The 24,268-nt window shown below is 41.8% G+C and overlaps 1 protein-coding gene across 3 annotated transcripts in view; it reads right to left on the bottom strand.

Moving 5' to 3' along the window:
• Positions 1-1,098: 1,098 nt before the first annotated feature.
• KLF3 (KLF transcription factor 3) overlaps positions 1,099-24,268 on the bottom strand; it is a 35,004-nt gene continuing 11,834 nt past the window's right edge. For 2 of the 3 annotated variants that reach the window (XM_045881320.3, XM_045881321.3), the window contains exons 2-6: positions 20,559-20,654; positions 12,776-13,262; positions 12,337-12,487; positions 7,281-7,441; positions 1,099-5,160 (exon numbers count right to left, since the gene is read on the bottom strand). In XM_045881320.3, the coding sequence (XP_045737276.1) occupies positions 4,979-5,160; positions 7,281-7,441; positions 12,337-12,487; positions 12,776-13,262; positions 20,559-20,615 (1,038 nt within the window). In that variant the 5' untranslated portion in view covers positions 20,616-20,654 and the 3' untranslated portion in view covers positions 1,099-4,978. Of the gene's footprint in view, positions 5,161-7,280; positions 7,442-12,336; positions 12,488-12,775; positions 13,263-15,289; positions 15,473-20,558; positions 20,655-24,268 lie in introns of all 3 variants that reach the window. The other variant, XM_045881324.3, reaches the window with a different exon arrangement.

Here is a 24,268-nt window from a genome sequence, read left to right as displayed (position 1 = left end):
TCCTAATCTCTTCTTCACCCTGACAGCACTTAAAATACTGGACAATGATTACGGATTTGTGCATGCATGCATGTGTGTGCTGAAGATCCTTCCTTCCCCTTCCTCTAAGAATTTGGTTTCTTATAAAATTTGCATTTGTCACCATTCTGATCACCCAGGCAGAATCCAGCTCTCATATACAAAATATAGTTGGAAGCTTATAGCCAATCACCTAGACTAATCCAAGCCAGCATCCCACTGGGATGTAACAGTCATCTGTATCTTTTGAGTTTACAGTCAACTACCTCAGTGTAAAAGCAGGGAAGTTTCTTGGAGAAACCTGGAGAGTGCTTCAAAATTTGAGTTCAGCCTTCTCCCTAACCTCCTTCCCCTCTCCAAGCTGTGGAGGTATCATATAGTAAGGGCCAGCCAGCATTTTATGTTATGCTAAGATGAAATCCAGGTTCAAGGTAGCTGCTGTGAGATCTAACAAGTTAGTATCTTAGTTTCAATTACATTTAGGGGAGGGGTAGAGAGATGTTACATTTTGCTTTAAACAAGAACTCTTTAAGTCCCCATCAGAAACTATTTGTTGTTCCTAGGATACTGAGGACATAGCAATGTCCATGGACATGGTTTACTGCAGGCTTCAAAGTTTATCCAGAATTATTTAATGCAATTGCTGTCCTGTTTCTGATTCCCCACTCCCCAAGTTATGAATCCTAATCTCTTATTTAAAAACTTAAAAATATATATATATTAGACATTGTGTCTTTTAATACAAGGCACTGGAAATCCTTTTTGGACAGAAGGTCTGTGTCCTAAAAAATATCCCAAGAACTCACTTAGGTTAAGTGTGTGGATTCAGGGTGGGTTGTCTACAAGTCTATGGTTTGTGGCTTAGAAGACTTCCGGCTGCTGTTATCCAAAACCCAGGGACATAACTTCAAGGCTAAGTTAGCTCATTTCGTGCATCTGCCAGTTTATTTTTCTTTCCCCCCATCAACAATTGCCTATCAGTGATTCACTTTGCAATTTCTAAGTACTGTCTCTTACATGTTACATTGCTAAGTTTTGCTCCTAGTGATCACTGCATATATAGTAATCACATGATCACACTTAATATTCTGATGGTTTTATTAACAAGTATATAATACATATATTGCATACTGTATATAGTATATGAGGACTGTACAGTACAAATTTATGTTCACAGTTTGACATGACAAAATGTCATTACTGAATTCCCATTGGACTACAGAGTAGAAACAGAGAAGGTACATTAAACATTCACATCTTTAGTAAGAAAGATTACCAAAATGTTTCAGTATTTGCAAGTATACTAATGCATGCTAAAAACCTTTACCCATTCAGTCTTATTAGCTTATAAAATATATTACACTTTATTAAAAATTTCTGCATAGTTTATACAAGTATTAAAGTACTGTAAATGTAATAATCCTGCTATACTTGCAGGTATGGTTTAAGAGATGCTAAGCAGAAAGATTATTTTGACCCTCTAACACTAAGTACATAACAGCAAAAAAAAAAAAAAAGTGCTAGTATTTGTAAAACGTAATATTGTTGTAGCCCTCGTTTAATGCATGTAAAATGGCTTTGTAAATGTATTAAGTGAATTTGCGATCATTTAGAAATTGTTAACTTCGACCGAGAAGAGAATAAAGACAACTCTGAGCAACTTCATGTATAACAGCAATTCCTTCAAGATGACTGTATATTTTCAAACCAAATTATTTTCAAACCTTAGATCTTTGAGATTGTCTTTAAAACAATCTAATCAGGAATGACGTGCAGATAGATATACAGTATCAGCAATAAAGTCTTTCAAATTCCACATTAGTGCAACACTGATAGTGCAGATGGGTGTTTAATAAAATATACATCTATAGTTCCCCTATAAATCTGTTCCAAGGCTCTTCAAACTTCCGTGTAGTTAGCATTTCCTTGGTTGAACATAGCTATGCTGCTAACATTCTCCACACCGGATGATTTAGAATGTTAATGCCCATTTATGATGTAAATTCACATTTCAGAACTCTAAAATATGATGCATTCAGCCTTAATTTTTCTGACTTCCCCAAGATGACACCTGGACAATAATCAGAAGAAACTCTATAACAGAATTTATACAACACTAACTTCATGTTTACAAATCATTCTCATCAATGTAAAATATGGCAATTTAAAACCACCATTGATAGTAACATGGCACATCATTAAAACCACATGTTCAAGGGCATCTATCTTGTATTTGAGGTCTTCCACAATAACAGCTAAAAATGTCTAAGAGACTAAATTTCTCAACTATCATAGTAAAATACAAATATATATAAAAAAGGAAAATTTGGTCAAGAGCCAATCAGTCAACTAAAGTATATAGGCCAGTAATGGGAACAGAGAAAGGCCTCTCTGGGTTGCCTTTCTTTCCGAGTTAAAATGGATCTTTGTTAATGAATGGTTAACATAACCTAGGCAAGCTGAATAGTAATGGAATACTCTTTGCAGGGTCTTGCTTGCTCTTTTGAACAAAATTTAAATATGCCGTGACAAACACCTCAAATTTCATGAGAACCTACGAAGCTTTCTATCAACTGGACTCACACTCAAAGCTAATTATTCAAAGATGACCAGTCTACCCTTTCTTGCCTTTTTCCCCTACCTTCTCTATGGGTTGGAACACACACATACTGGTCATCTCCATTAAAACAAAAAAGTTCCTTGCATCCCAACTTGATTCTTCAGTGTGTTGCGAAAGAACCACTTCTAGAAATAAACACTTTGGCATGAATGTGACTAAGCATTTACAGTACAGACAATACCTACTTTCCCAAGAGCCATTTTTATCCCTCAATTCATGTCATAGTTGCAAAAACACAGACAAAAAAAGCCCAATTAGGAGGTTTTAATATTCTAAACAAATTTTGCAGTGCTTACACACAAAAAAAAAAAAAAGAAAGAAAGAAAATCGAAACCAAGTGCCAAGAAGGTAACAAATGACTTTGCATTTCTCAACTACATTTCCTTTCAGCTGGTTCAGAGGGCTGACGAGTGGGATCTCTTAGGTGCACAGTCCCTACAACTAACTTTTATTAACAGCGCCATCAAAGTAAGCTCCCCACACGATTTGCAGGCCTCCACAATCACACATTCACTGATGTTTTAAAAACAATTGAACAATGTATTCCTCCCAGTTAAGGTTGTGTTGGATCCTGAGTTGCGGCTGGGATGAATCTTCAGGATTCCATTCTTCTCTCTTCTCTTCCGTCCTTTATCGAGGGATGAAGGCGCATTTGGTTATATGCACCCACATTTGACCACCGTCACCCACTTTCTTCAAATTTAGAACCAATGACATTTCTATGCATGAATTATTTTTATTGGCATTTAGACTATGGTGCTCAAAAGCCAGCTTTTGAAAAACAAAAACTAAACACAAAACTTCCCCCGAATAATGGCGCTATTTATCTTTAACATAAACACGAGTCATTTTCAGCTTCTTCTGAGGGGATACTTGATAGTGATCAATTTCCAGCTCTTTAAAACAGTAAATGTTGGGGAATTCTGGAACTCTAAAGATATAAATCCCTGAACTGTGGTTTTCTGTTTTTTGTTTTTGTTTTTGTTTTATTTTGTTTTGTTTTTCAGAAATCTGTCCCCCGAATGAAGGTATCTGTGCTTCACAACTAGTTATATTTACATATCTTGTCACTCAGGTCTGACATTGAATGCATCCACTAAAGCATTAGCAGATACTTACGGTATGCATCACAAACACAAATGACAGCCCACTTGGCACCCTATGGTTCACACAGAAGAGTTTCTGTATAAAAGCTGTATGAGTAATTTGATATGGGAATACAATTACCCCTCAACGTTTCTCTGTTTGCAAAGAAAAAAAGCTGTTAAGTAGGTTGGGTAAAAGGCCACCCATATTCTTACCCAAAAGATTTTTTTTTTTTTTTTTTTTTTTTACCATTACTGGGCAAAATATTGTTGTGATGTCCCAACAGTCAATGCTCGATGACCCACGTTAAGGACATTGGAGGAATGGTGACAGGGGCAGGGATAACTCCATCCATTTTCGGCTTTGCTGTATGCTTCTGCACAGTTGAGCATAGAGACTGAAGCTCTGGGGATGCCTTGCGCAGCGAACCCTATGATGAAACCTCACCGGAGAGCCCTCGCCTAGGAGGAAGGGCCGGCTTCTTCCCTCCCCCCCACACTTCTCCCCTGCGCCATGCCCCTTTGTTGACTCCGTGCTGGGCAAGGAGAGCATTCAGCCCTTCACTGACAGACATCACCCGCCTAAATCAGCAGCTCTGGCTCAGCTCCAGGGGTGGCAAAGACCTCCTTGTTAGCTGCAGGCCCAAAGGAGTATCGAGGACTTAATTTAGAGGACGTGATAAATCCGAGTTGACAAGCAGGATTTGTGAAGGGCAATTGAAGGGAAGAAGAGTGGATGGACGGTCCTACCTGAAATCTCGCTCCATGTCTACCTAGCTTGGGAGAGGGTCCACCCTTCTTGCTGGCAAGCACAAAATACGATCCCAGGGCACAGAGGTATGAACGTCCCTGGCAAGGACTTGCAGGCTGGATACTGTATTTCTAATACATTTACTTTGACATTCTTTTGAGAAATACATGGAGAAACCGACAATTGGTTATTTTAAGTTTACATGTTCCCTTGTTCTCATTACATTAAACGTATCTGTAAGAAGGGTTTGCTTAGCATCCCCGGAAAAAAAAAAAAAAAAAAAAAGTGTTCACATTCTTTAGGTCTGACCCGTGGTAAGGAGAGGAGGATTAGAGAACATCTACTACTGACCATATGGAAGTTTGAATGATATAAATTCAGAGATTCAGACCAGCTGAATCCAAATTAAAATGTACATGTAAAAAATGAGTTAGATCATGGGAAGGAGGACAGAGAGAGAGCCGGGAGAGTGGGGAACCACGCTGAGGCGGGGGACGGAGCCATTCAAACTAGCATGTGGCGTTTCCTATGGAGGGCAAGGTGGTCAGAGCGGGAGAAGCTGCGGTCACAGTCTGGACACTGGAAAGGTTTGATTCCAGTATGTTTTCGGAAATGTCTTGTCAGTTCATCAGACCGAGCAAACTTCCATGTGCATCCTTCCCATGTACATTTGTAGGGTTTTTCTCCTGCAAAAAGGAAAAACGGAAGAGCTTATATTTTTCCTGAGGGCGAAAGGCTATTCATTAGTAAAAATTTTGCAGTTAAGATTTTTGAGCTACAGCTCTGGGCAAATATTATTTCTAAGGTATGTCCGTTTGTTTGTTCCCCCCAAAAACCAAGAGTGCCATAGAAACCACAGAAGGACAAAAAAGAAAACAAGTGGCTTAATTCTCTTAATATTTAACTGGAACTCTGCCACTCCGGCCACTCTGGCCGCAGCCCCCCCACTGCCAAAAGAAGATTTAGTTCTTAAAGCATAAAGCCACTAAAATCCATCCTGAGGAGCTAGCAAATAATTTTGGTTTCACCCTCAATAATAGGGATGAATCACTTAAGAAACAACTTGTGATCTGTATTTATCTCCAAGTCTTCGAGCTACTGAGGTGAGTTATACGCAGTGTTTTCCACTTAAAGAGGAGTCCAAATTGAAAGTTTGTGGGATTTCCTTATTATTTTAACAGTTCCCTAAAAATAAGAAGTGTGACAGACACTGGCAGGGATTTCAGCATCTTATCTCAGCAATTATGCCTAAGTATAATGCTCTAATTGAGACATACTAAAAATACAGTAATTCCTCCCCAGCCTGTCAGAAGCCAGGTCTCTCCACCCCCCTGCTGTGGGATAATGGTAGCTGGCAGGTGAGGAACAGGAGACCCTTGGGGGGAAATCATAGGGAGGAGCCAGCATGAAGGCCCTTACAAATAAAAAGGCTGTTAGTGGTAATCTTACATGTTTTTATGAGTCATCGTGGGCAAATGGGCCTCACAAATCAATTCCCACTTACTATCCCTTATTCTCTAGAAATTTTAAGGATTGACATTTCGAGGAGCTCTTCAGAACTGTCTTATCTGCTCTGCTTCAGAGAATATAAATGCTGAGGTATTTTTCCTGCATCCAAATTGTTATTCAAATAGCCAATGTCCTTGTAATCTTGGGCTGGAAGTTGGTAACATCCACCTCTCAGGTCGCATTAATGCCCTGGGGATGCTTTTACTGGTTGGTTTCCTTGGCATCTCAGACTGGACATTCCTCTAAACACAAGGCCCCCCTCCTCAGTTCCCTCTGTAAGAACACTGTGACCAAGCCCAAGAACTCAGTTGTCCGCAAGCTGACTTTCCCTCTCCCCGAGTCACTGAGAAACTTGACACTCCACACCACCACTTTCCTTCCCATTTCTCTTCCAAATCCCAAATTTTCCTTGTTGTAAACATTCCTAATACGAATGACTCATAAGGCTCAAAAACAAACAAACAAACAAACAAACAAATGACATTCTGACTGAAGGAAGATGGGCCCAGGGAACAACTGCCGTTGTACTAGAATTTCACATCGAAGGGTTTGAGGTTAGGTCAGATGAGGCCTGCTGTCAACAAGGATCACCCATACTGACTGATGAATCAGGCTGTGGACAACATTTCTGTACGGGTTCCTGAAGCTATCTTGCTCATGAAATGTTCAAGGGCAAATGGAACAGTTTTATGTTTTCTTCACCTGTATCATCATTTTTGGAAGATCTGGCTGCATGCTCTGTATTCAATCCTGGGCAGAATAAATAATACCCCAGAACAAACAGGACAGGCAAGAGCACAGAAGTTCCCTCCGTTTTAGAAGACACGAATCACCCAAATATCTTTACTTTTCTGTATTTGTTCTGCGTAAAGAACTGTGGGGTTTTCTCTTTTTTTTTTGCCACTGTGAATTTGATAATGTACCACATTTACTAAATGATGGTCCACACGAAGGCCGCCTCCTTGATGAAGCGGGCCCATGGCTAAGAGCACTTTTCCTCCGTTCCAGCAGCCTTTCCAACCCTCCCTCTCCCCTCCTGCAACACAGAGTACAGAACTCCACATGACTGGATGGGGGGGGGGGCTTGAATCCATTCTAACTCATTACAAAAATAAATCTTGACCCAAAAAAGTGCGTTTTTCACGACCAGCAGACAGATCTGTAGACAGCTCTGCTCCCTTTCAAGGTGCCTGGACCGTGTCCTTATCATCACCTTTGAAAGTTCGACTGTTTGTCCCTAACATTCCATCGCCCTGTTTCTTAAGAGAAGAGTGCGCGCGCCTTGTAGTTCTGATACCTGTGTGTGTTCTTCTGTGGGCTTTCAAGTGAGAGCTCTTAGTGTACACCTTGTTGCATCCGTCATAGTCGCATCTGTGGATCCTGCGCTTCCTTTGGGTGTCCGGAGATTCCACAGGTAAAGGTCTCTTTCCTGGTTGCACTATGACCGACGGGTGATTCCTAGGAAAGCCAACGCGAAATGTAAAATATCGGGGGAGAGGCTCTTTCCTTTCCTTCAGTCTACCAAAGGCATTAACAACACTAGGCAAAACCAAACAAAACCAAAAAACCCAACAAAATAAACAAAAAGAAATTAGCTGATCAACCCAAGAAGCACTGCTATATTCATTCAACAAACATGGAGCGAGCACCTACCATGAGCCAGGCACTGTGCTTGGCACCGGGACACAAAGATGAATAAAAACAGGGTTCCTGCCCTCGAGGAGCTCACACTCTAGGGGGAGACAGACATGTAGATAAGTAATGACAGTAAGAAGGGTTAGGTGCTATGCTAGAGGGAGATGCAGGTGCTAGGAGAGGCTCTTGCCCTCGGTTAAAATTTGCCTATTTATAGAATCTCGTGGTAGGAGAGCAATGCTCAGTACGGTTCCAATGTCTTCCCACAGCTTGCCCTGATGGTCATTTATTGCTCTGTAGGGAAGAATGCAAAAGGTCAAATTCCTACAGCTCAGGCCAACCCCACTCGTTATCTACATTTTATCCTTTACATAATTGGCAATGAGCTTCTCTTAAAGATCACCAATTCACATTTGAGCTTCCACTTCTGGCTCTTCTGAACTAACTACATAAACAAATAATGGCACTGCTGTTTTCAAACCTCAAACCTTTACGGTTGCTGTTTTTCCTGCGTGAGGGAGAATTCTGGCGCAGTGCTGGCTTTCGGGGGCACCTGGCGTCTCCCTGCCTTCCTGTCCGCTCACCCAGACCCGTTCCTGCGTCGGCACACCTTTCCAGGGTGGCTTTGAAATCCAATCATGTCAAACACCGTTGCTCTAAACTTTCTCTTTTTCAGAAGGAGAGAAGAGGCAGATGGGGGGGAAGAGCTGGGCAAAGTCTGTAAAGCTTTCTCGGGCTTCCTCCGCTGATTAATGTCAGTAATTAAAAAATTCTAATCTGTTCATTTGCTTTCCTAACGACTAATTACTTGATACATCACAAGCTTATGGAACTGGCCTCTGACGGTAATGAAAGACTTCTTTGTCTTTTAAATTGGAATCTAAAGTTCTTACAATGTTCCAAATAATATACGAATTTTTCTGTACAAATATGGATGAGGAGAAAGGGAATCTGATGAAGGCAAACACTCAAGCTTAGGAGATAAAAAAGGATAATAAAATTTCACCATAAAAATCAAAAGGGGGCCCCTGAAATGAAACTTGTTTTGATCTTGGTAAAAATCTCAATACATGTCCCCCATCAGGAACTCTTCCAGGCATGCTAACTAACTAGGAAAAGAATAAAAGGTGCATTGATTTTAAGTGACTGTACTTATTTCTCACTTCTATTATCAGCAAAGGAAAATGGCAGTTCTGACTCTCACTTTACCTTCCTACCTTAATGTTGAGCGGGGCAATACAGAAGAATAAAGTAGCCAAGTTTAGATGGAAAAGTGAACATGGAAGGGTGGGAACAAGGACTTCACTTATATGTATGTACAAACAGAGAGAAAATAGAAAAGTGACAATCTGTGGACACATACAGTTTTTAGAGAGCTGAATTATTAATTTAAAAATCCTTCCACAGAAAGAAAAGAGTTCTCAGCTTATTTTTAACTTTCAACCTTAACGCCATTGATTGAAATGTTTCATCTTTATTAAGAGAACTTCAGGAAATAAAATGCTGAGGGGAAAAAAAACCGAATGGTTAAATACATCTCCTCTGCCTCTGGGATACTGGGGGAGTATCCCAGGTGATTTTAGAAATTTCTCCCAGTTATTAGACTTCATGGGTTGGGAATCTGATAGTTTCCGTGCGGTAGTTATGACTGCTTTTCCCAGCTCCTTTTGCATATAAAGGTACGTTAAAAGGCTGTGTGCCCCAACGTCAAATCCCAGCTCTGTCACTCGCAGTCCGTGGGACCCTGGGCAAGGGATTTATCCTCTCTGCGCCTCCATTTCCTCTGTACAATGGGGATGATGGTAATAGTATGACCTCAGGAGGTTGTGAGTAATGTACACAGAGCACTGCAGTAAAACATGTGTTCCAGATGTCAATCTACTAAATGGTAGCTGTCAGTATTTTGAGGTTCAGAAGCCCATTTGCAAACTTTGCCCCTACAGCTGTTTAATTTCATGAGGAGCTTTTTGGGGGATGTCCCAACACCAGGAAAGGAAATCACTATTCAAGCCAATGTCTACCTTGACAGGTAGCATCATTCTGAGAGTGGTTGGCGGTCCCATCTCTAAAGAGCCAGATGCTGGCACAGGCAGCAGCTGGATGGCGGGGTCCCAAGATCTCCCCCTTTCTGGACTCTCCACTGCTCATTTTCAGAGAGGCTGTTTGGGATCATTACAACCAAGAAGTTAGAATAGCTATTAAATATCAGATACCTGGTCATTGTTTTGAGTTAAGCCAGCCCCTCGTTAAGTTTACTATAATTCACAGACACAATTAAATGGGGAGAGCTGATCCTCAAGCTCTTTGTTCTAAATACATTTCACATGTGTAAATATAAAAACAAAAAAGGAGGAGGAATCTGATAGACATTTGAGTGCCTTTAAAAATAATCCTAAAGCTGTAACTCTTATGTTCAAGCAAATGGATTTCAAAGCTGTATTTTAAAGTCCGCCTTTGGAAAGGACGGGTTTCTGGAAGGCGAATGATTATTAGGACTGCCTCATCGCAATGGTACTAGGTGCTTGGTTTCAATCGATTCTTTCCTGGCTAGCTGGTTTCCTATGTGGGCTGCTACTGGGCACATTCCAAGACATTACTTAATCACATCTGGGAGAGAATTACTTAAAAGAATACATGTCCCAGTTGTGGCTAATCTGTTGCATTTTTTGAGGAGCAAAATGCATTCTTAGGTCAGCATTAAAATAAGCCTATTACTCATTAATCATTAAAAGCCACTGAGCTTGAGATCACCAAAAGAACATCACTTAAGGTAAGCAAAAAGCATTTTCTTTTCAGCAGCATTTAGGACACAGAATATTGCTTTCAAATATCCTTCTATTGTGGTTTACATTGTAATTCATAACCTCGACTTTGGAATAACCCTTTTTTGGTCCAGGGATCATCCCTCTCTCTGCGGGCACTTTGCTTTATTTAGCTGCACAGCATCTCATCCATCAGCTGAGCAGGAACAATGACAAGTGCAAGTCATGTTGCCATTCACCTTGCCAGAGACACCCGGCATCATAAAAGAGGGAACTCAGCCTACAAGGTGTGTCTATTTTGGCTGGTCTTTCTGCGTCTCCTTTCACCCGAGAGAGGAGTGGGAAGCACTGGTCAGACAGGGACGTGGCAGGAAGAGCCCTCACTGGGTGGCAGGGGATCAAGCCTGGGCCCCACTGCTAGGCGAGTTATCTAATGTCTTGGCTCACCCGTCTCCATTTGCTCCGACTCCCACATGCTTGTTGTGGGGGAATGAAATAAATCCTTTGAAAACATGTGAGGAAGTCTCATTGGAGGTTGGAGGGGGGGCACATTATGCAACCGTGAAAGGTAATAATGTATGAGTTTATCCGACACTCTCTCCCTGCTGATGTGGCTACTCGTAGGATTCTTTCTCTTCTTCATCTCTCAGGGAGTGAAGACAACCCTTCCCCCCAAACACCTGACTAGGACTTGGTGCAATGGGCACTTAACATGACCTACTATGAAGGCACCCACTTGGGTTGAATGTGTATAGAATTAGAATGTATTTTAAGTTCCAGAAAATAGTGGTTCGAAAGCCAGAGAATGCACACTCTGTTGCAGAATGACTTCGGTAAGGGAGGGGGGAAAAGATGAAGCAGAAAGGTGGGCAGAACTCTGTTTCAAGTTGGAACAAAGTGCTATGGGAGAAAGATGATGGAAGAGACCTGGAGGGGACAGTAACTATTACCTTATACCAGGACGCTGGCCATAGCAGCCAACCTTGAAAGTGCCACAACACAAGACCATTACAAGAAAAATAATGACAACCAATAATGAAAATAAAGAGGACACAGAGGCAGCAAGATTGACTAGGCCAAGGTCATACTTAGGGTGGAGGGCAGAGCTGGGATCCAAGATGTCCGACCCAAAGGTCACCTTCTGAGCTCCTCCAAACACAGTCTCCAGTAGAAAGCAAGGCTTTCTATTGTAGCAAATCCCATCAGTGATGCTATTTAACTTGTATATGACACCTGTCACATTATGGCAAGTCAGACCTAAAACAAACCACTGTCCCGTGTTTGGATGTAGGTCAATACAGAAACCTTCCTCCTGATTGGCAGTTCTAAAGCGAACTGAATATTCTAAGGGCAGATGTGATGAAAGAGACCAGAGAATAATGGGTTATTCCAACACTGAACTTCTCTGAGCTACATGGACTACTTTCTGTTGCCACCACTATTTACAGGTCTTTCTTGGACTGACTTCCTTGGGCTCATGGCTGGCCTGAAAATTCTGATTCAAGACATTCCCCATCACAGAAACAGTATTAGAGGTGACAACTGCAAGGACGAGGTGTGTCTTATAAAGTTTTAAATGATCCAACCTTACGCAGGATATCTAGAATACCAAATTCAATCCATATTGGGATTAAGATTATGGGAAAACTATGTATAGTCTGGGAGGATAAAACAAAAACACCCAAAAAAATACTGAGATAAAAATGATTTATGTGACAAGTGGCAAATCCTGAGTGATCAATTTGCTGCCAACTTGACATAGATGTCATAATGCAATTGATATAGCAGAACACATTGCCCTTGGAGAGATTTCCCCATCTTTCCCAGGGGCTGCCACCTACTGCAAGGTGTTCCTGGCAATCCACACCACGCCATGAGTTGGAAGTGTGTGCTTCCAATCCAGGTCCCAAGATCCGCGCTGCTACGCAAATGTCCGATAGATCTGAACATACTTACTCTTGCAACAGTGCTTGCGGGGGGGACACTGAGTTCATTAAAGGGGGTGACATTTCTTCAGGATAATAATCTGTCCTCTGTGGTTCAATCCCCGGTTCTATTTTAATTTTTTTCTGTAATATAGGCTTCTCATATGATTCAATTACAGGTACTAAAAAATAAAAATAGAAAAGTCACTCCATGTACAATTTACCAATTTCAGCTTTTAAAAAGTTTATTGTACAGCTTCTATCTACAACACTGATGTGTGGAGTATTTGTTTGCCTTTGGCAAAATTATAGCAGAAAGGAAATCGGGTGGGGGGGTGCTCTCGTTTCCCCCGACCACTACTCTGCCAGCAAGCAGCATGCATATGAAGCTGGCCCCGAGCGCCGCGCGCGCCACGCGCTGGTGCAGACCCCGAGCGCCGCCGCGCCACAACAGCGGCCGTGGCATTTACCTTGCATGCTGCTATTTGAGTTCTCCATCTCCTCCGACAAGGAGACCATGAGCGGCTGCTGGAGGTGGCTGGTGTACATGAAGGGGACCGGCTGCACCACGACGGGCTGGATAACGGGCAGTATCCCGGGGCTGCGGATGCCGTGGCGGGACAGGGCGGCGGCCATCACCGGGGGCATGGACAGCGGCACGCCGAAGGGCTGCACGCCCGGGGGAGGCGGCGAGTACTTCTTCATGGGCGGGCTGGAAGAGGGCATGCTCAGGCCGGGCGAGGCTCTTCGGTGCGAGGGCTGGAACTTCAGCGAGGAAGGAGAATTGCCTGCAGAGGGCGGGGAACTGCGCTTGTTCACGGTCAGGTCCACCGGCTCCATCTGCATCCCGTGCGACAGGCCCTCCGGGGTCTGGAAGAACTTATCCGGTAACGGTGTGGAGTAGATGACGCCGTACTTGTTGGGCTTCATCGACTCCATGTAATTGGATGGGTAGGACTATCGGGAAGGAAAAACAGAAACGTCCAAGCCATGACACATGTGCATTCCCTTGGGAAACGTGAATGAAAATGAAAATGTACTACAAGGCCCTCTCAATTAGGTGGGCTCAATAAGCGGCTTACATTTAGATGTCTAGTGACCCTAAAAGAAATGCTATGAGGGGGCTGGTCTAATAAACGTTAAGGTTAATGGGATAACTGTGTCCCACGAAAAATCTCAAATTGAATTCTAAGATGATTCCCACATCAAACGTTAAGGTTGAGGTTGATACTGGGCAAAAATTCTAAATAAAACAGGTCATAAACAGAAGACTTATTATGGGCCTTGATTGGTAGGAGTCAGTGTCGGGGTTCACCAACAGCCAGCCAAGCCAACGAACCCTGATGCTTTGCTGATGGGGCTTCTCAGTCGGCAGGAAATCTTTCCCCTCAGCAGCAGGACGTGTGCAGTTCTCACCATACGCTTACAATTATGTCCCTGACCCCAGCTTGTTCAATGGTCTTGGTCACAGTCTGAATGAAACTGTAGAAGGTGACTTGATGTCCAAATTTGCACATGACACAGAACTGTAAGAGATAGCTAAGAGGACTCAAATAAGGACACACGGTGCTTGAAGCGACTTGCACACAAACTGGGGCCCGGTGTTTCCTCCAAACCTAAGATCTGACAATTGACCTAATTTCTTTAAATACGTTCCTCTTTTGTAGTATCAAAATAATGGACTACTACCAGCTTTAAATATAAAAGTCATAATCACTGCACACTATGGGTGCGGTCCTTGGCCATGGAATTCACTAGAATGACTTCCATCCTTAACTAAAATTGGAAAGAAAAACTTTGTTGTAGGATGCTTTTAAAAAAAATAAACCCAACATAAGCTATTTTCTTTACTCGTAGGTATTTTAGGGAAACTGAAACTTTAAGTGGTAACATGTCAAGTCCATCTGCAGAATACTACTTGTTTTTTTTTTTTTAATATTTATTTATTTATTTATCAGAGAGAGAGAGAGAAGGAACACAAGCAGGGCGAGTGGGAGAGGGAGAAGCAGACTCCCCGTTGAGCAGGGAGCCCGATGTGGGACTCGATCCCAGGACCCTGAGATCGTGACCTGAGCCGAAGGCAGACGCTCAACCAACTGAGCCACCCAGGAGTCCCTGCAGAATACTACTTGTATTGGAATACTTTATACTGAAAGTGATAAGCACCATACTATGCCTCTCTTCCAGCACTCAAATCCGATGCAGTTCTCATTCTGAGGCAATACTAGCTCATGATACAACCAAGAAAACCCACCAATGGGGCCTTATCATTAAAGAGCTTAAATACATGATAAATTTCTGAGCCCGCCCCAGTCCCCCAAGTGGCCACTATTGTGAGTTATAAATGACTGCGGGACAACAGTGGTTTTTACCGGGATTGCTACGGAGATCATACCCTTCCTTCTCTGGGCCTCCACTAGGTGAAATCTCCACCTGCCTATGCATCTCCTGTGTTGTTTTTGAAAACTCCCTTCTCTGGGCATATCAGGCATAAGGATCAGGGAATATGGGGGGTATGGGACCAGGCAGTATTTATCTTTATCTGCTTTTGAAGTCAGTTTCTTATCGTTAAGATTGTGTGTTCTGTTCTTTCTCCTTTCTTTATCCCTGTCAACGCAATCTCTATGGTCTCCAAGAACAGTGACTCCTGCAGTAGGGGGCACCAAAGATACTTCTAGATAGTACGCAAAGAACACACAGAGCTTTAAAACAGTCATGTGTTTATTTAAATGCGTTAAGAAACACTTTTTTTTTTTAACAGTAGTGATACAAATATCCTTTTCAAAATAAATTTATTACGTTAATAAAAGCAATTCTACAAAAGAGGGCAGGACAAATTATTCACTAAATATTAGAAGTGCAGGTGCCATGAAGATAGGGCAAAATTTGTCAAGGTGATATTGAAAACCCACATTCTAGGAGGCCATGAAGTTAAAAGTAAAATTGAATTCACTGAGATAAGCTATGTATTGAGCTTAACATACTCTGTGGTGCTAGAAGTCCCTTCTTTTTCTAGACAAGTAGCAGCGCTGTAATGGGTTTGATCCAATCAGGGCTTCTCAAACTTCACTGTGCACCAATGCACCTGACCCATCTTGCCAAAATGCAGATTCTGAGTTTCTGGGGAGCAGCCCTACGTGCACAGACCCCTTTCGAACAGCATGGCTCTAAATGACAAAGAGATATAGAATAGAATAAAAATACTAACTTTGAGTATTAAAATTTGGTAAACCATTCAAAAACAATTTAAAGGTGGGGGAAGAATTTTTCACTAATAATACTGCTTAAAAACAAGGACGTGAAGGATATAAAATCAGGAAATGCAAAATTATATAAATTGTGGTTTATAAAAGATTTAATTTATTTAAAGAGAGAGAGCCCATGTGCGCACATGAGCGGGGCTGGGGTGGGAGAAGGGGAGGGAGAAGGAGACAATTCCTAAGAGAATCCATGCTGAGCGTGGAGCATGACGTAGGGCTCCATCCCATGACCCTGAGATCATGACCTGGGCTAAAACCAAGAGTCGGATGCTTAACCGACTAAGCCACTCAAGCGGCCCTATAAATTGTTTCTGAAAACAGCTTTGAGTTTTGTTATCAAGAATCAAAGGAGGAAAAGACTAATACTACCTTTCTTTAGAACCAGGAACATATAAGTATACCACAGGGTGAGAGGCCCAAAACATACAGCCATATTAATATTAAATATATTTACATTTAAAAATTAAAATAGGTAATGTTAAGAGGCAGCGATTTGCTAACCAAAAAAAAAAAAATTCTAATATATACAACAAAGGTTTAAAGAAGTCATTAAATACAGGGGAGAAAGATTTCTCGTAGTTCTAAAGGTTAACTCACTTTATACGATTCTCAAAAGGGCAAAAGTTCTGGTACTAGAAACAAAAAGTTAGGAAATGGGAGGCAGCACTAATTGTTCCTACTCATCAAAATGTAGCTTCTCCCTTATTTTCAGCCCTATTCTTCAAAGACCTCCCTATGACCTAGATTTTAATGCCAAGTTATTGGCAGCTAAATAGAAAGCAAAACGAGGACAAAATTTTATTGCTGTCATTGCTGGATTTTTCTAACTGTGGGGTGAGTTTAAGGAAAGCAGGAATTTAGAACCTGGGAGATTCGCAAGTTTAATAATATTCTTAGGTTTCTCAAGCCATCAAGGAAGAGAAAGCCACACATCAGGCCAAGTTTTATAAACATTATGCACATTCCTGCTGACTCTGCTCCCCAGTGGATGCCCCCCGTCCCCCCTGCACCGATGTGCAGTGTTTGCAAGGCTACGGGGCTAAAAGTCGGGAGACGCATTTGGATACACAACAGAGTACACAATTAACTATTTCCAGTCTGACCGCCTTGTGTAAAAACGGTGAAGAAATGTGGTTCCTCACACCATCTCACTAGACAATTCCATAGCAATGTTTACCAGAACCTTCTGTAAGATGTGTTTGCTTTCATTATTTGGGTGGAGCACCCAAGCTACCACAATCAGCTTCCAACAATCCGGTTCTCCACAGCCTAAGGACAGATACGGGATTCCTCTGGGTGTGTGCCTTAGCTGAGCACACCCTGGCAAGAGCTGCCTGCTCCCTGTTCCAGACCTTTCCTATCTTCTAGCAAAGCAGTGCAAAAAGGCGCTGTAGTAGCCCCAAATCCAAATCAGAGGCAAGTGTTGAGGAGGCAGCCAAAGGTCCTCTAGCCACGGATAGCTATCCACTCCCCCTGTGCACACCGCTTACCCAGGGAGGCCTTATATCCTGGAACAGAGCAGCCTGAAGACAGGACTCCGGCAAGGGTCTCTCTGATCTTCCGGCCCTCAGTAGGGATGGTAAAGGGCTCTAACTTTTCAAGAAGTTCTCTCCTGTTGGGCCACACATTCATGTGTTCACCCTGTGTAATTTATTTGCTGATTGCCTCCTCTTACTAGAATGGGAGATGCGGGTCTGGCATTCATCGACAAACACGTGATGAATGAATGAAGTGATTCAAGGTATACTCTGTGCAGGTTTTTACTACTGTCAAGATGAAGGATAGTACCCATTCTTTTGATTCTCAAAAACAAGGATTTCAATTGTGACAGGGAAGAAGGAACGGGGGTTTGGTTGATTTTCCAAAGCTACCACTTTGTACTTAAGTGAGCATTTCAATTGTTTCTTGGTTTATTGGGAATAGTTTGGGTGAGTTTTCCACCACAGGACAGTTGAAGCGGATGGAGTGACTGCACGAAACCTGGGTAGTAGAGTCTCTGTCTCACTGCTCTTGAATATGAAAACACAGTGAACATCCATGACAGGGCAAAGGCAAGTCAAAGGGATCTTCATACCAAGGGTGGGGTTCCCAGCACAGGAAGGCGTGGTGCGTTTATAAACACACACTCTGGAAACAGCAAATGTCATACCCTTCTGTGCAAACAAAAGTAGAAAGCTCTCCTTCTACCAGGCTCAGAAAAGTCATGAAAGTTTCTGTGAGAACAGAACAGAAGTACTACTGATTTTAAGTACTTCTCAACCTGTAAGGAGTCTGTTAGAGGATAATTTTCATTACAAGAAAGGAAGGGGGAAAAACACACTTTTTTCAAAAGTAATCTTCCTCTAGGAATAAAATAAGAAAGAATACTTTTCAAAACTTTGTTTTCTTTCTCACTTCCTGAATTAAATTCTTTAATTTCCAACCGTCTTTGACAATATATTAGTAAAAGCAACTCTGTTACATGTGCATTTTGTATCACATGCTGTCTCACATTGTACATATTGTCTCTAATTTTACAGAAAGAAAAAAGAGGCTCAGGGAGCCACTGGGGGTTTGCCAGCATCACACTGATAGGAAGTAGGAGAGACCTACAGTGCGGGGAGGGGGTGGTCCCTGCTCCACATTCTTGCAAATGTTCATAGGACAATCCAAAGCCTTCCTGTTTGCCTCAAAGCACAAGGTTTAGCAGAGGAGGGTACTGAGGCTTACATTTCACTAAGAAAGAAGTGACAATTCCTTATTTTCTCTAAACTATAGCAAAATACCAAACAGGTAATCAACCTTCAGGTCAAGGGTGGAATTAAAAAAAAAAAAAAAAGGTGGAATAAAGGAATAATAAATTAGACTTAGCACACTCCACCTACAGAGGCAGGAAAGAAAATCTGACGGTTCAAGAGTGGAAACAAAACTTTTTGAGTTTTTGTTAAGTAAAATAATCACAACACCCCACACTCCCCAAATGTTTCAGTTAACTGAAGTTTTGCTGAATTAAGAAAAAGAAATTTCATTGTAAGGACTGATACTAACTTTTGGTGAAATGATCTAATTAAATTCTCTAAGTGTTAGCTGGAAGTTGAAAACTAGAGTGGGAAGGAGAAAAAGACCATTAATTGCAAAAATACTTCTATGTATTTTAACTTCATGCATTTATGTAAGTTACAGCATTATAAGTATGTTACTTCAAATTCCTTTTACTTCCTTTTTTTTTTCAGTCAAGTGCATTTGCTTGCACTTAATTATATCATACCAACTTAGCAATGAGGATCTTCATTTGAGCTTTAAATTGGCTCTTCAACCATATTTTCATGCTTGATTAAAAGCATTGGAAGTATACTGAATATTAAAATGCATCAAAGATGGTTCTGCATCATTTATAAAATTAATCATATTACCCAGTACTAAAAACCTATTCATATTTCAAGGATATAATTAATAGGGAGATTTTATACCTCAATTTTCCTCAGTGATCATGCAATAGTTTGGGGTAAGGAGCTGATGAATACGGTGACAGCACCGAATAACATTAGAAGTCGATTTAGTTTTTTGATTAATGAAGTTCTTATTGCTCAGTTATTACCGTATTCAGACACTTGGTTATCCAGTTATCACGCTGGAATGTAAATGTTATTTCCTTAAAGCCACTTGGACCTCACTTTTCATTGTACACAGCGGTAAACACGTCACTGGCTCAGTCATACCCATGGCAACTCAGCTCCAAGGGCCTCCGAGTGACCCCTGTGTCTTGTATAAACATTTTTGGCAGGAGCCTCAGTGGCCGATGCATAAGGATGATCTAATTTTGCAAGCATGTCATTACCAACCTTCAGATATACAACTCCCGGCCAAGTTTTTCCCCTTGTGACTATTTTCCAAGCCCGTGGAAGAAAAGAGCAAGACAGAGTGGGAGCCTTGCCTTGTTATTTCCTATTGGCCCAACCAGATGGCCATGAGTCCAAACCACTCCCTGCCTGGAAGTCCCTGGACCCTTTCTGTTACCACCCCATCCCATTTCCACAGCACCAGTGCTGGACCTCGAGAAGCCCCTGGACTCACTCCTAGCCGCCTGGGGCCCAGAAGCATCCCGAGGGGCTGGACTCACGGAGGGGCTGACTTCACATGAAGGTTTTGAAGAAGACAAGGTTCCCTTCCAGCCACAGACTCCTCCAAGTGGAAAGGAATCCCAACCTCACGGCCACGTTCTCTTTCGCTAGCTTCTCCTCAACCATCTCACCCAGGCACAGCTCAATATAGCTGCTGTCAGCGGGTTTTAAGCAAATCATTTTATTCTGAATACGTTTTTAGATGCAGGACTGAGGGTTTTTTTGTTTGTTTGTTTGTTTTTTTAAATCAGCTCCATGAAGGACATGCTGAACACTACAGGAGACAAAACGAGATATTTTTTCTTCCAGTATTAAAAAGAAAAAGACATTCACAAACATTTTTAAGGAACTCTTCTATATGATCGTGGTGGTGATCTTGAGTAAAAAAACACGTCACAGGATCATATTCCTGATGCAGATTTCTTGTAAAAGTACATCTGAAAATTGCTTCCTAACCACGATAAACATTGAGTACAGGACTTTTTTTTTTTTTTTAAATGTCCCCAGATGCACACATTAATTTTTAAGTCAGTCTGGCCAGACTTTTTTTTGGCCAAAACCAATAATCCTGAGAGCCCAAACTAAAATGCTGGTCACTGAGGAGTTTTTGCAAAGCCTCCTTCTGTCATGACTAGATTCACCTGTGACCCAAGTTCTGTGCTGATCACATCTTGGAGGGCATGGGGCATGGGGCTTGAGGAAATGTGGACCCCATTTATTAAAGGATGCAGTTGCTAGAAGGGTGTTTACCCCACTTACTGACCGAGGCTTTGAGAAAAGTCTGTTTGCCAAATGCCTGTCAAGTGATGAGTAACTTTAAGGAGCAACACAACACATAGTCATGTTACTGGCACTGGGAATAAAGAAGAGGGGCTCCATTCTGGAAAACTTACCACTGACACGGGGTCCATGGCCTCTTGCTTGACAGGGACTGGGTCAAACATGAGCATTCTTTTAGTTCGGCTTTCTAGGGTGCTCTGGTGTTTGGCCTAGAAAACAAAACAAGGGGTCCAAATGAATCCCAAGGTTACTTTAAATATAAACTAGTAAAAAATAAAACATAATATTCCTCAAATCCCTCCTCTGCTCCTTCTTCTCCCCTGGCCCCAGAATGGCTGGAATTTATTTTCCTTACCTATGAAACATGCCATTTGATAGAATTAAAACCAGATGCCATGGTCCTAAGTCGATGAGAGCCAACTGGCATTTCTAACTCAAATACATAAACCTTGACATTTCTGGAACAATATGTACGGCCTCTTCTGAGCAGCCAAGCTTGCTTAAGAGTGCTGTGCAATTCACCAGAAGTTCACATGATATATGAGTGTTAAACATTTTTCCTTATGTTCATTACAGAAAAAAATCAAGAAAAAACAAGACAGGCAAAAAGAAAATCTAGAACCAACCACCATTCATATCTTTGTCTTTATCCTTCCAAACTGTTTTAAAATGGATTATAGCACACATACTATTTAGTACCCATAATTTCACTTGACAATTGATTGTGAAAATGTTTCTTTTTCAGCAAGTATGGTTCCATACCATCGAATTCAGTGTGCCACTGTGCGGAACGGATCAGTTTATTTAAAGTACCCCTTTTTACTGGGCACTGAGGTTGCTTCTAAATTTTCACCATTATGGATGGCAGTGAGCATCTTTGGACTTAGGTCCTCCTGCACATCCTTAATTCATTTTTAGGGTTAATCTTACGTAGGGGAATCCTTGGGTGAGAAGCATGCACGTTTTCCAAAGCAGCTGATGCATCATCCAGCAAAAATGCTCTATTTTTAGAGCATTCTATTATTTCCGTGAATAAAATAAGAACCCATTTCTCAACACGTCCACCTGCAATGTGTATTACCACTTAAAAAAAAAACAAACTGTTTGCTAGTTTCAAAATGGCAAACTATTTTTATTCTAAATTGATTTAATTATTAAAGTCAATTTTTTTCCATCTTTATTTACCATTTGCTTGTCTCCTCTAGAGAAATGCCTATATTAGGGCCTTGCACCCCTCCCCAGAGGCTGCCCATTGTTTTCTAAGCACTTTTTATATATGAAGACTATTAGTTTGTATTCACTCCAAGTCTTCATTAGGAAATAAGCGAATCTTCAGCCTAATGTAAAGGAAATGTCCATCTTAATCCTGTTTGGCCTCTCTCTTCTCCTGTTGTTACGCTAGTGTTATCCTTCCCTTTCCTTCAGTGTTCTGGACTAGTTCACTTCCGGCACTTATCTACATCAAGCCAACTGCTTCCCCACAAGACAAAATATTCAGTCTGCTCAACATTCAGCTGCATTTCATAGGCTTTGGAATCACTGCCCAGCTAGTACCCAGATCTTCAACAACCTGCTTTAGGCACCTACTACCCAAATTCGTCTTAAGGGTTCACAGAGCTTTGGTTGGAGGCAAGGTCTCTTCTGCACCACTCTGTTTTAGGTGGGAAAGTGAACAAGTTCCAGACTGCATTCTACCCAAAAAAGCTGCAGAAGTCTCTGGTTCCAGGTTCCCTCCTGTATTTCAGTATGACAACTCCCCAGCCCCAGCCCCACCTCCACGACCGCAGTCCTGCAGTTTGCTGTATCCATGCTCTGTGGGCTATACTAGGAAAGCTTCCCGTACAATTATAAAAACAATACTGTGTCATTCTTGTGCTCCCTTGCTCCGCTGAAGGAAGACTGTTCTGGGTCTCATGACAACACGTGAGTATCATCATTAACTCAACATAAGGCTCTAACTTCGAATTTTATTTTCCTACATCACAGTATGTATTATAATCTGTGAACACAATTTAATACCAGGCTGCTCAAATCAATGGTGCTAATACCCTCTTATGCATGCCAGCAAAAACAAACCCCAACAGCCAGTGAAAAATGGATGATTTCATAATGAAGGATGAAAACCCCTTTTGTGTCTTAGGATCTATTATTAACCAGTTCCCAGCCTAGCAGCTGCAGAGATGGATATGGTTCTAAGAACTGCTGCCCAGTGCCTCCTAGCAGACTGTAAACAAGATGTGAGGCCTCCTGCTTTCATCAATGAGGTCAGGTAATTCAGTAGCCCTCACCCTTGGCTGGCCACCCCTCCCCCAAGCCTTTTAAATTGAATTTAATGGCCACCCCTCCCCCAAGCCTTTTAAATTGAATTTACTCTTACAGATTCATTCACTCTACTGGAGTGTATCTTGATGCAAATCCTTCTAAATGAAAGCAGTCCTATTATCAGGTGCATAATGAAAGGGTCCAGGTCTGGAGACTCAAGCAGGAGATCTGCATCCTCGCTATGAAATTGAAAGCAAAGCAAAACTCTTTGCCACAAATACATACACAATTTTTAGACATACATACTGTATTCACGTAAATTTGTCAGGTCCAACTTCTGGAGCAACGTCAAGTATCTGCCTCTTTGCTAACATACCTAGCCTTAGAGGTCAGTCCCCTCTGCCGTTTTAAAAAACTCAGACCTGGGGCGTCTGGGTGGCTCAGCCGGTTAAGCGTCTGCCTTCAGCTCAGGTCATGATCCAAGAGCCCTGGGATCGAGCTCCCGCATCGGGCTCCCTGCTCAGCAGGGAGCTTGCTTCTCCCTCTGCCTGCTGCTCCCCCTGCTTGTGCTCTCTCTCTCTGACAAATAAATAAAATCTAAAAAAAACAAAACAAAACAACAAAACCCTCAGACCGAATTGTTTAAAAGTGACTAGCAGCCTACATCCTGCCGGAGACCTCACCTAGAGCCTCGTCACTTCCCAACTGCACCAGGGCACTAGCTTCCCAGCATGTGTATGCCTCACGGTAGGTACCTCACCCCCCTCACTACCAGTAAGAGTGCACAGTTTAGCACGGGCTCTGGTTCAAACTCTAACTCCACCATTTAGCTCATAAAGCCTTTAATGACTTTTCCTAATACCCACAGCAGTGACTACTAAATGCGTTTAGAAATGAATGACGCGTTAACCTACTACATCTCTTCTCATTTTAAGACATTATTTAAATCCCTTGCATTCTTTAATGTTTATGTTTTATCTAAATTTAAGGAACTTCATGCTTCACAAGACTTGAAATCGTAAGAGAAAAAGTAAAGTCTAATATGGAGCATCTGCCCTAATAAAACTTGATTTATGTGTATTAAAAAAATAATTGTAAAGGTATGTTTATGTGTTCAGAATGGTACCTCAAGAGTAACCCAATCACTGGTGAAGGGGTATTTCTCATCATAGAAGGATTTCAGCTAGTGAGTGAAAAGGGAGTGGTAGAATTAGACTATCTCATTTCAAAACTCCTAAACAAGGCATCACTGGACAATCAAAGACTGCACAAAAGTCGAATATCACTATGAACAGAACCAAACTCACTCACTGTCCATTCGCATGTCGAACAGTACTCTGTTCCTAATTTGGTCGCTTCTAAAATGACTGATCATACTTTGTGTCGTCACGGGATATGGAACAAGAGAAGGTGAAGGACATGCAAAGAAAACTGTACGCTCTCAGCTGTTAATAAGACGAGGTGGGACAGCTTTACACACATCTGTGTGCCAATTTTTAAATGTATTAACTATATTTTAACGTTCATTAACAAGGGAGAGAAGCTAAGCTAGAAAGAAACC

Source organism: Mirounga angustirostris, unplaced genomic scaffold (assembly GCF_029215605.1).
Source record: "Mirounga angustirostris isolate CCGP_5_RB_7025 unplaced genomic scaffold, mMirAng1.0.hap1 SCAF_2, whole genome shotgun sequence".
Taxonomy (NCBI): domain Eukaryota; kingdom Metazoa; phylum Chordata; class Mammalia; order Carnivora; family Phocidae; genus Mirounga; species Mirounga angustirostris.
Note: the sequence above shows the minus strand (reverse complement) of the source record. Positions and strands in the feature narration are given on the sequence as shown.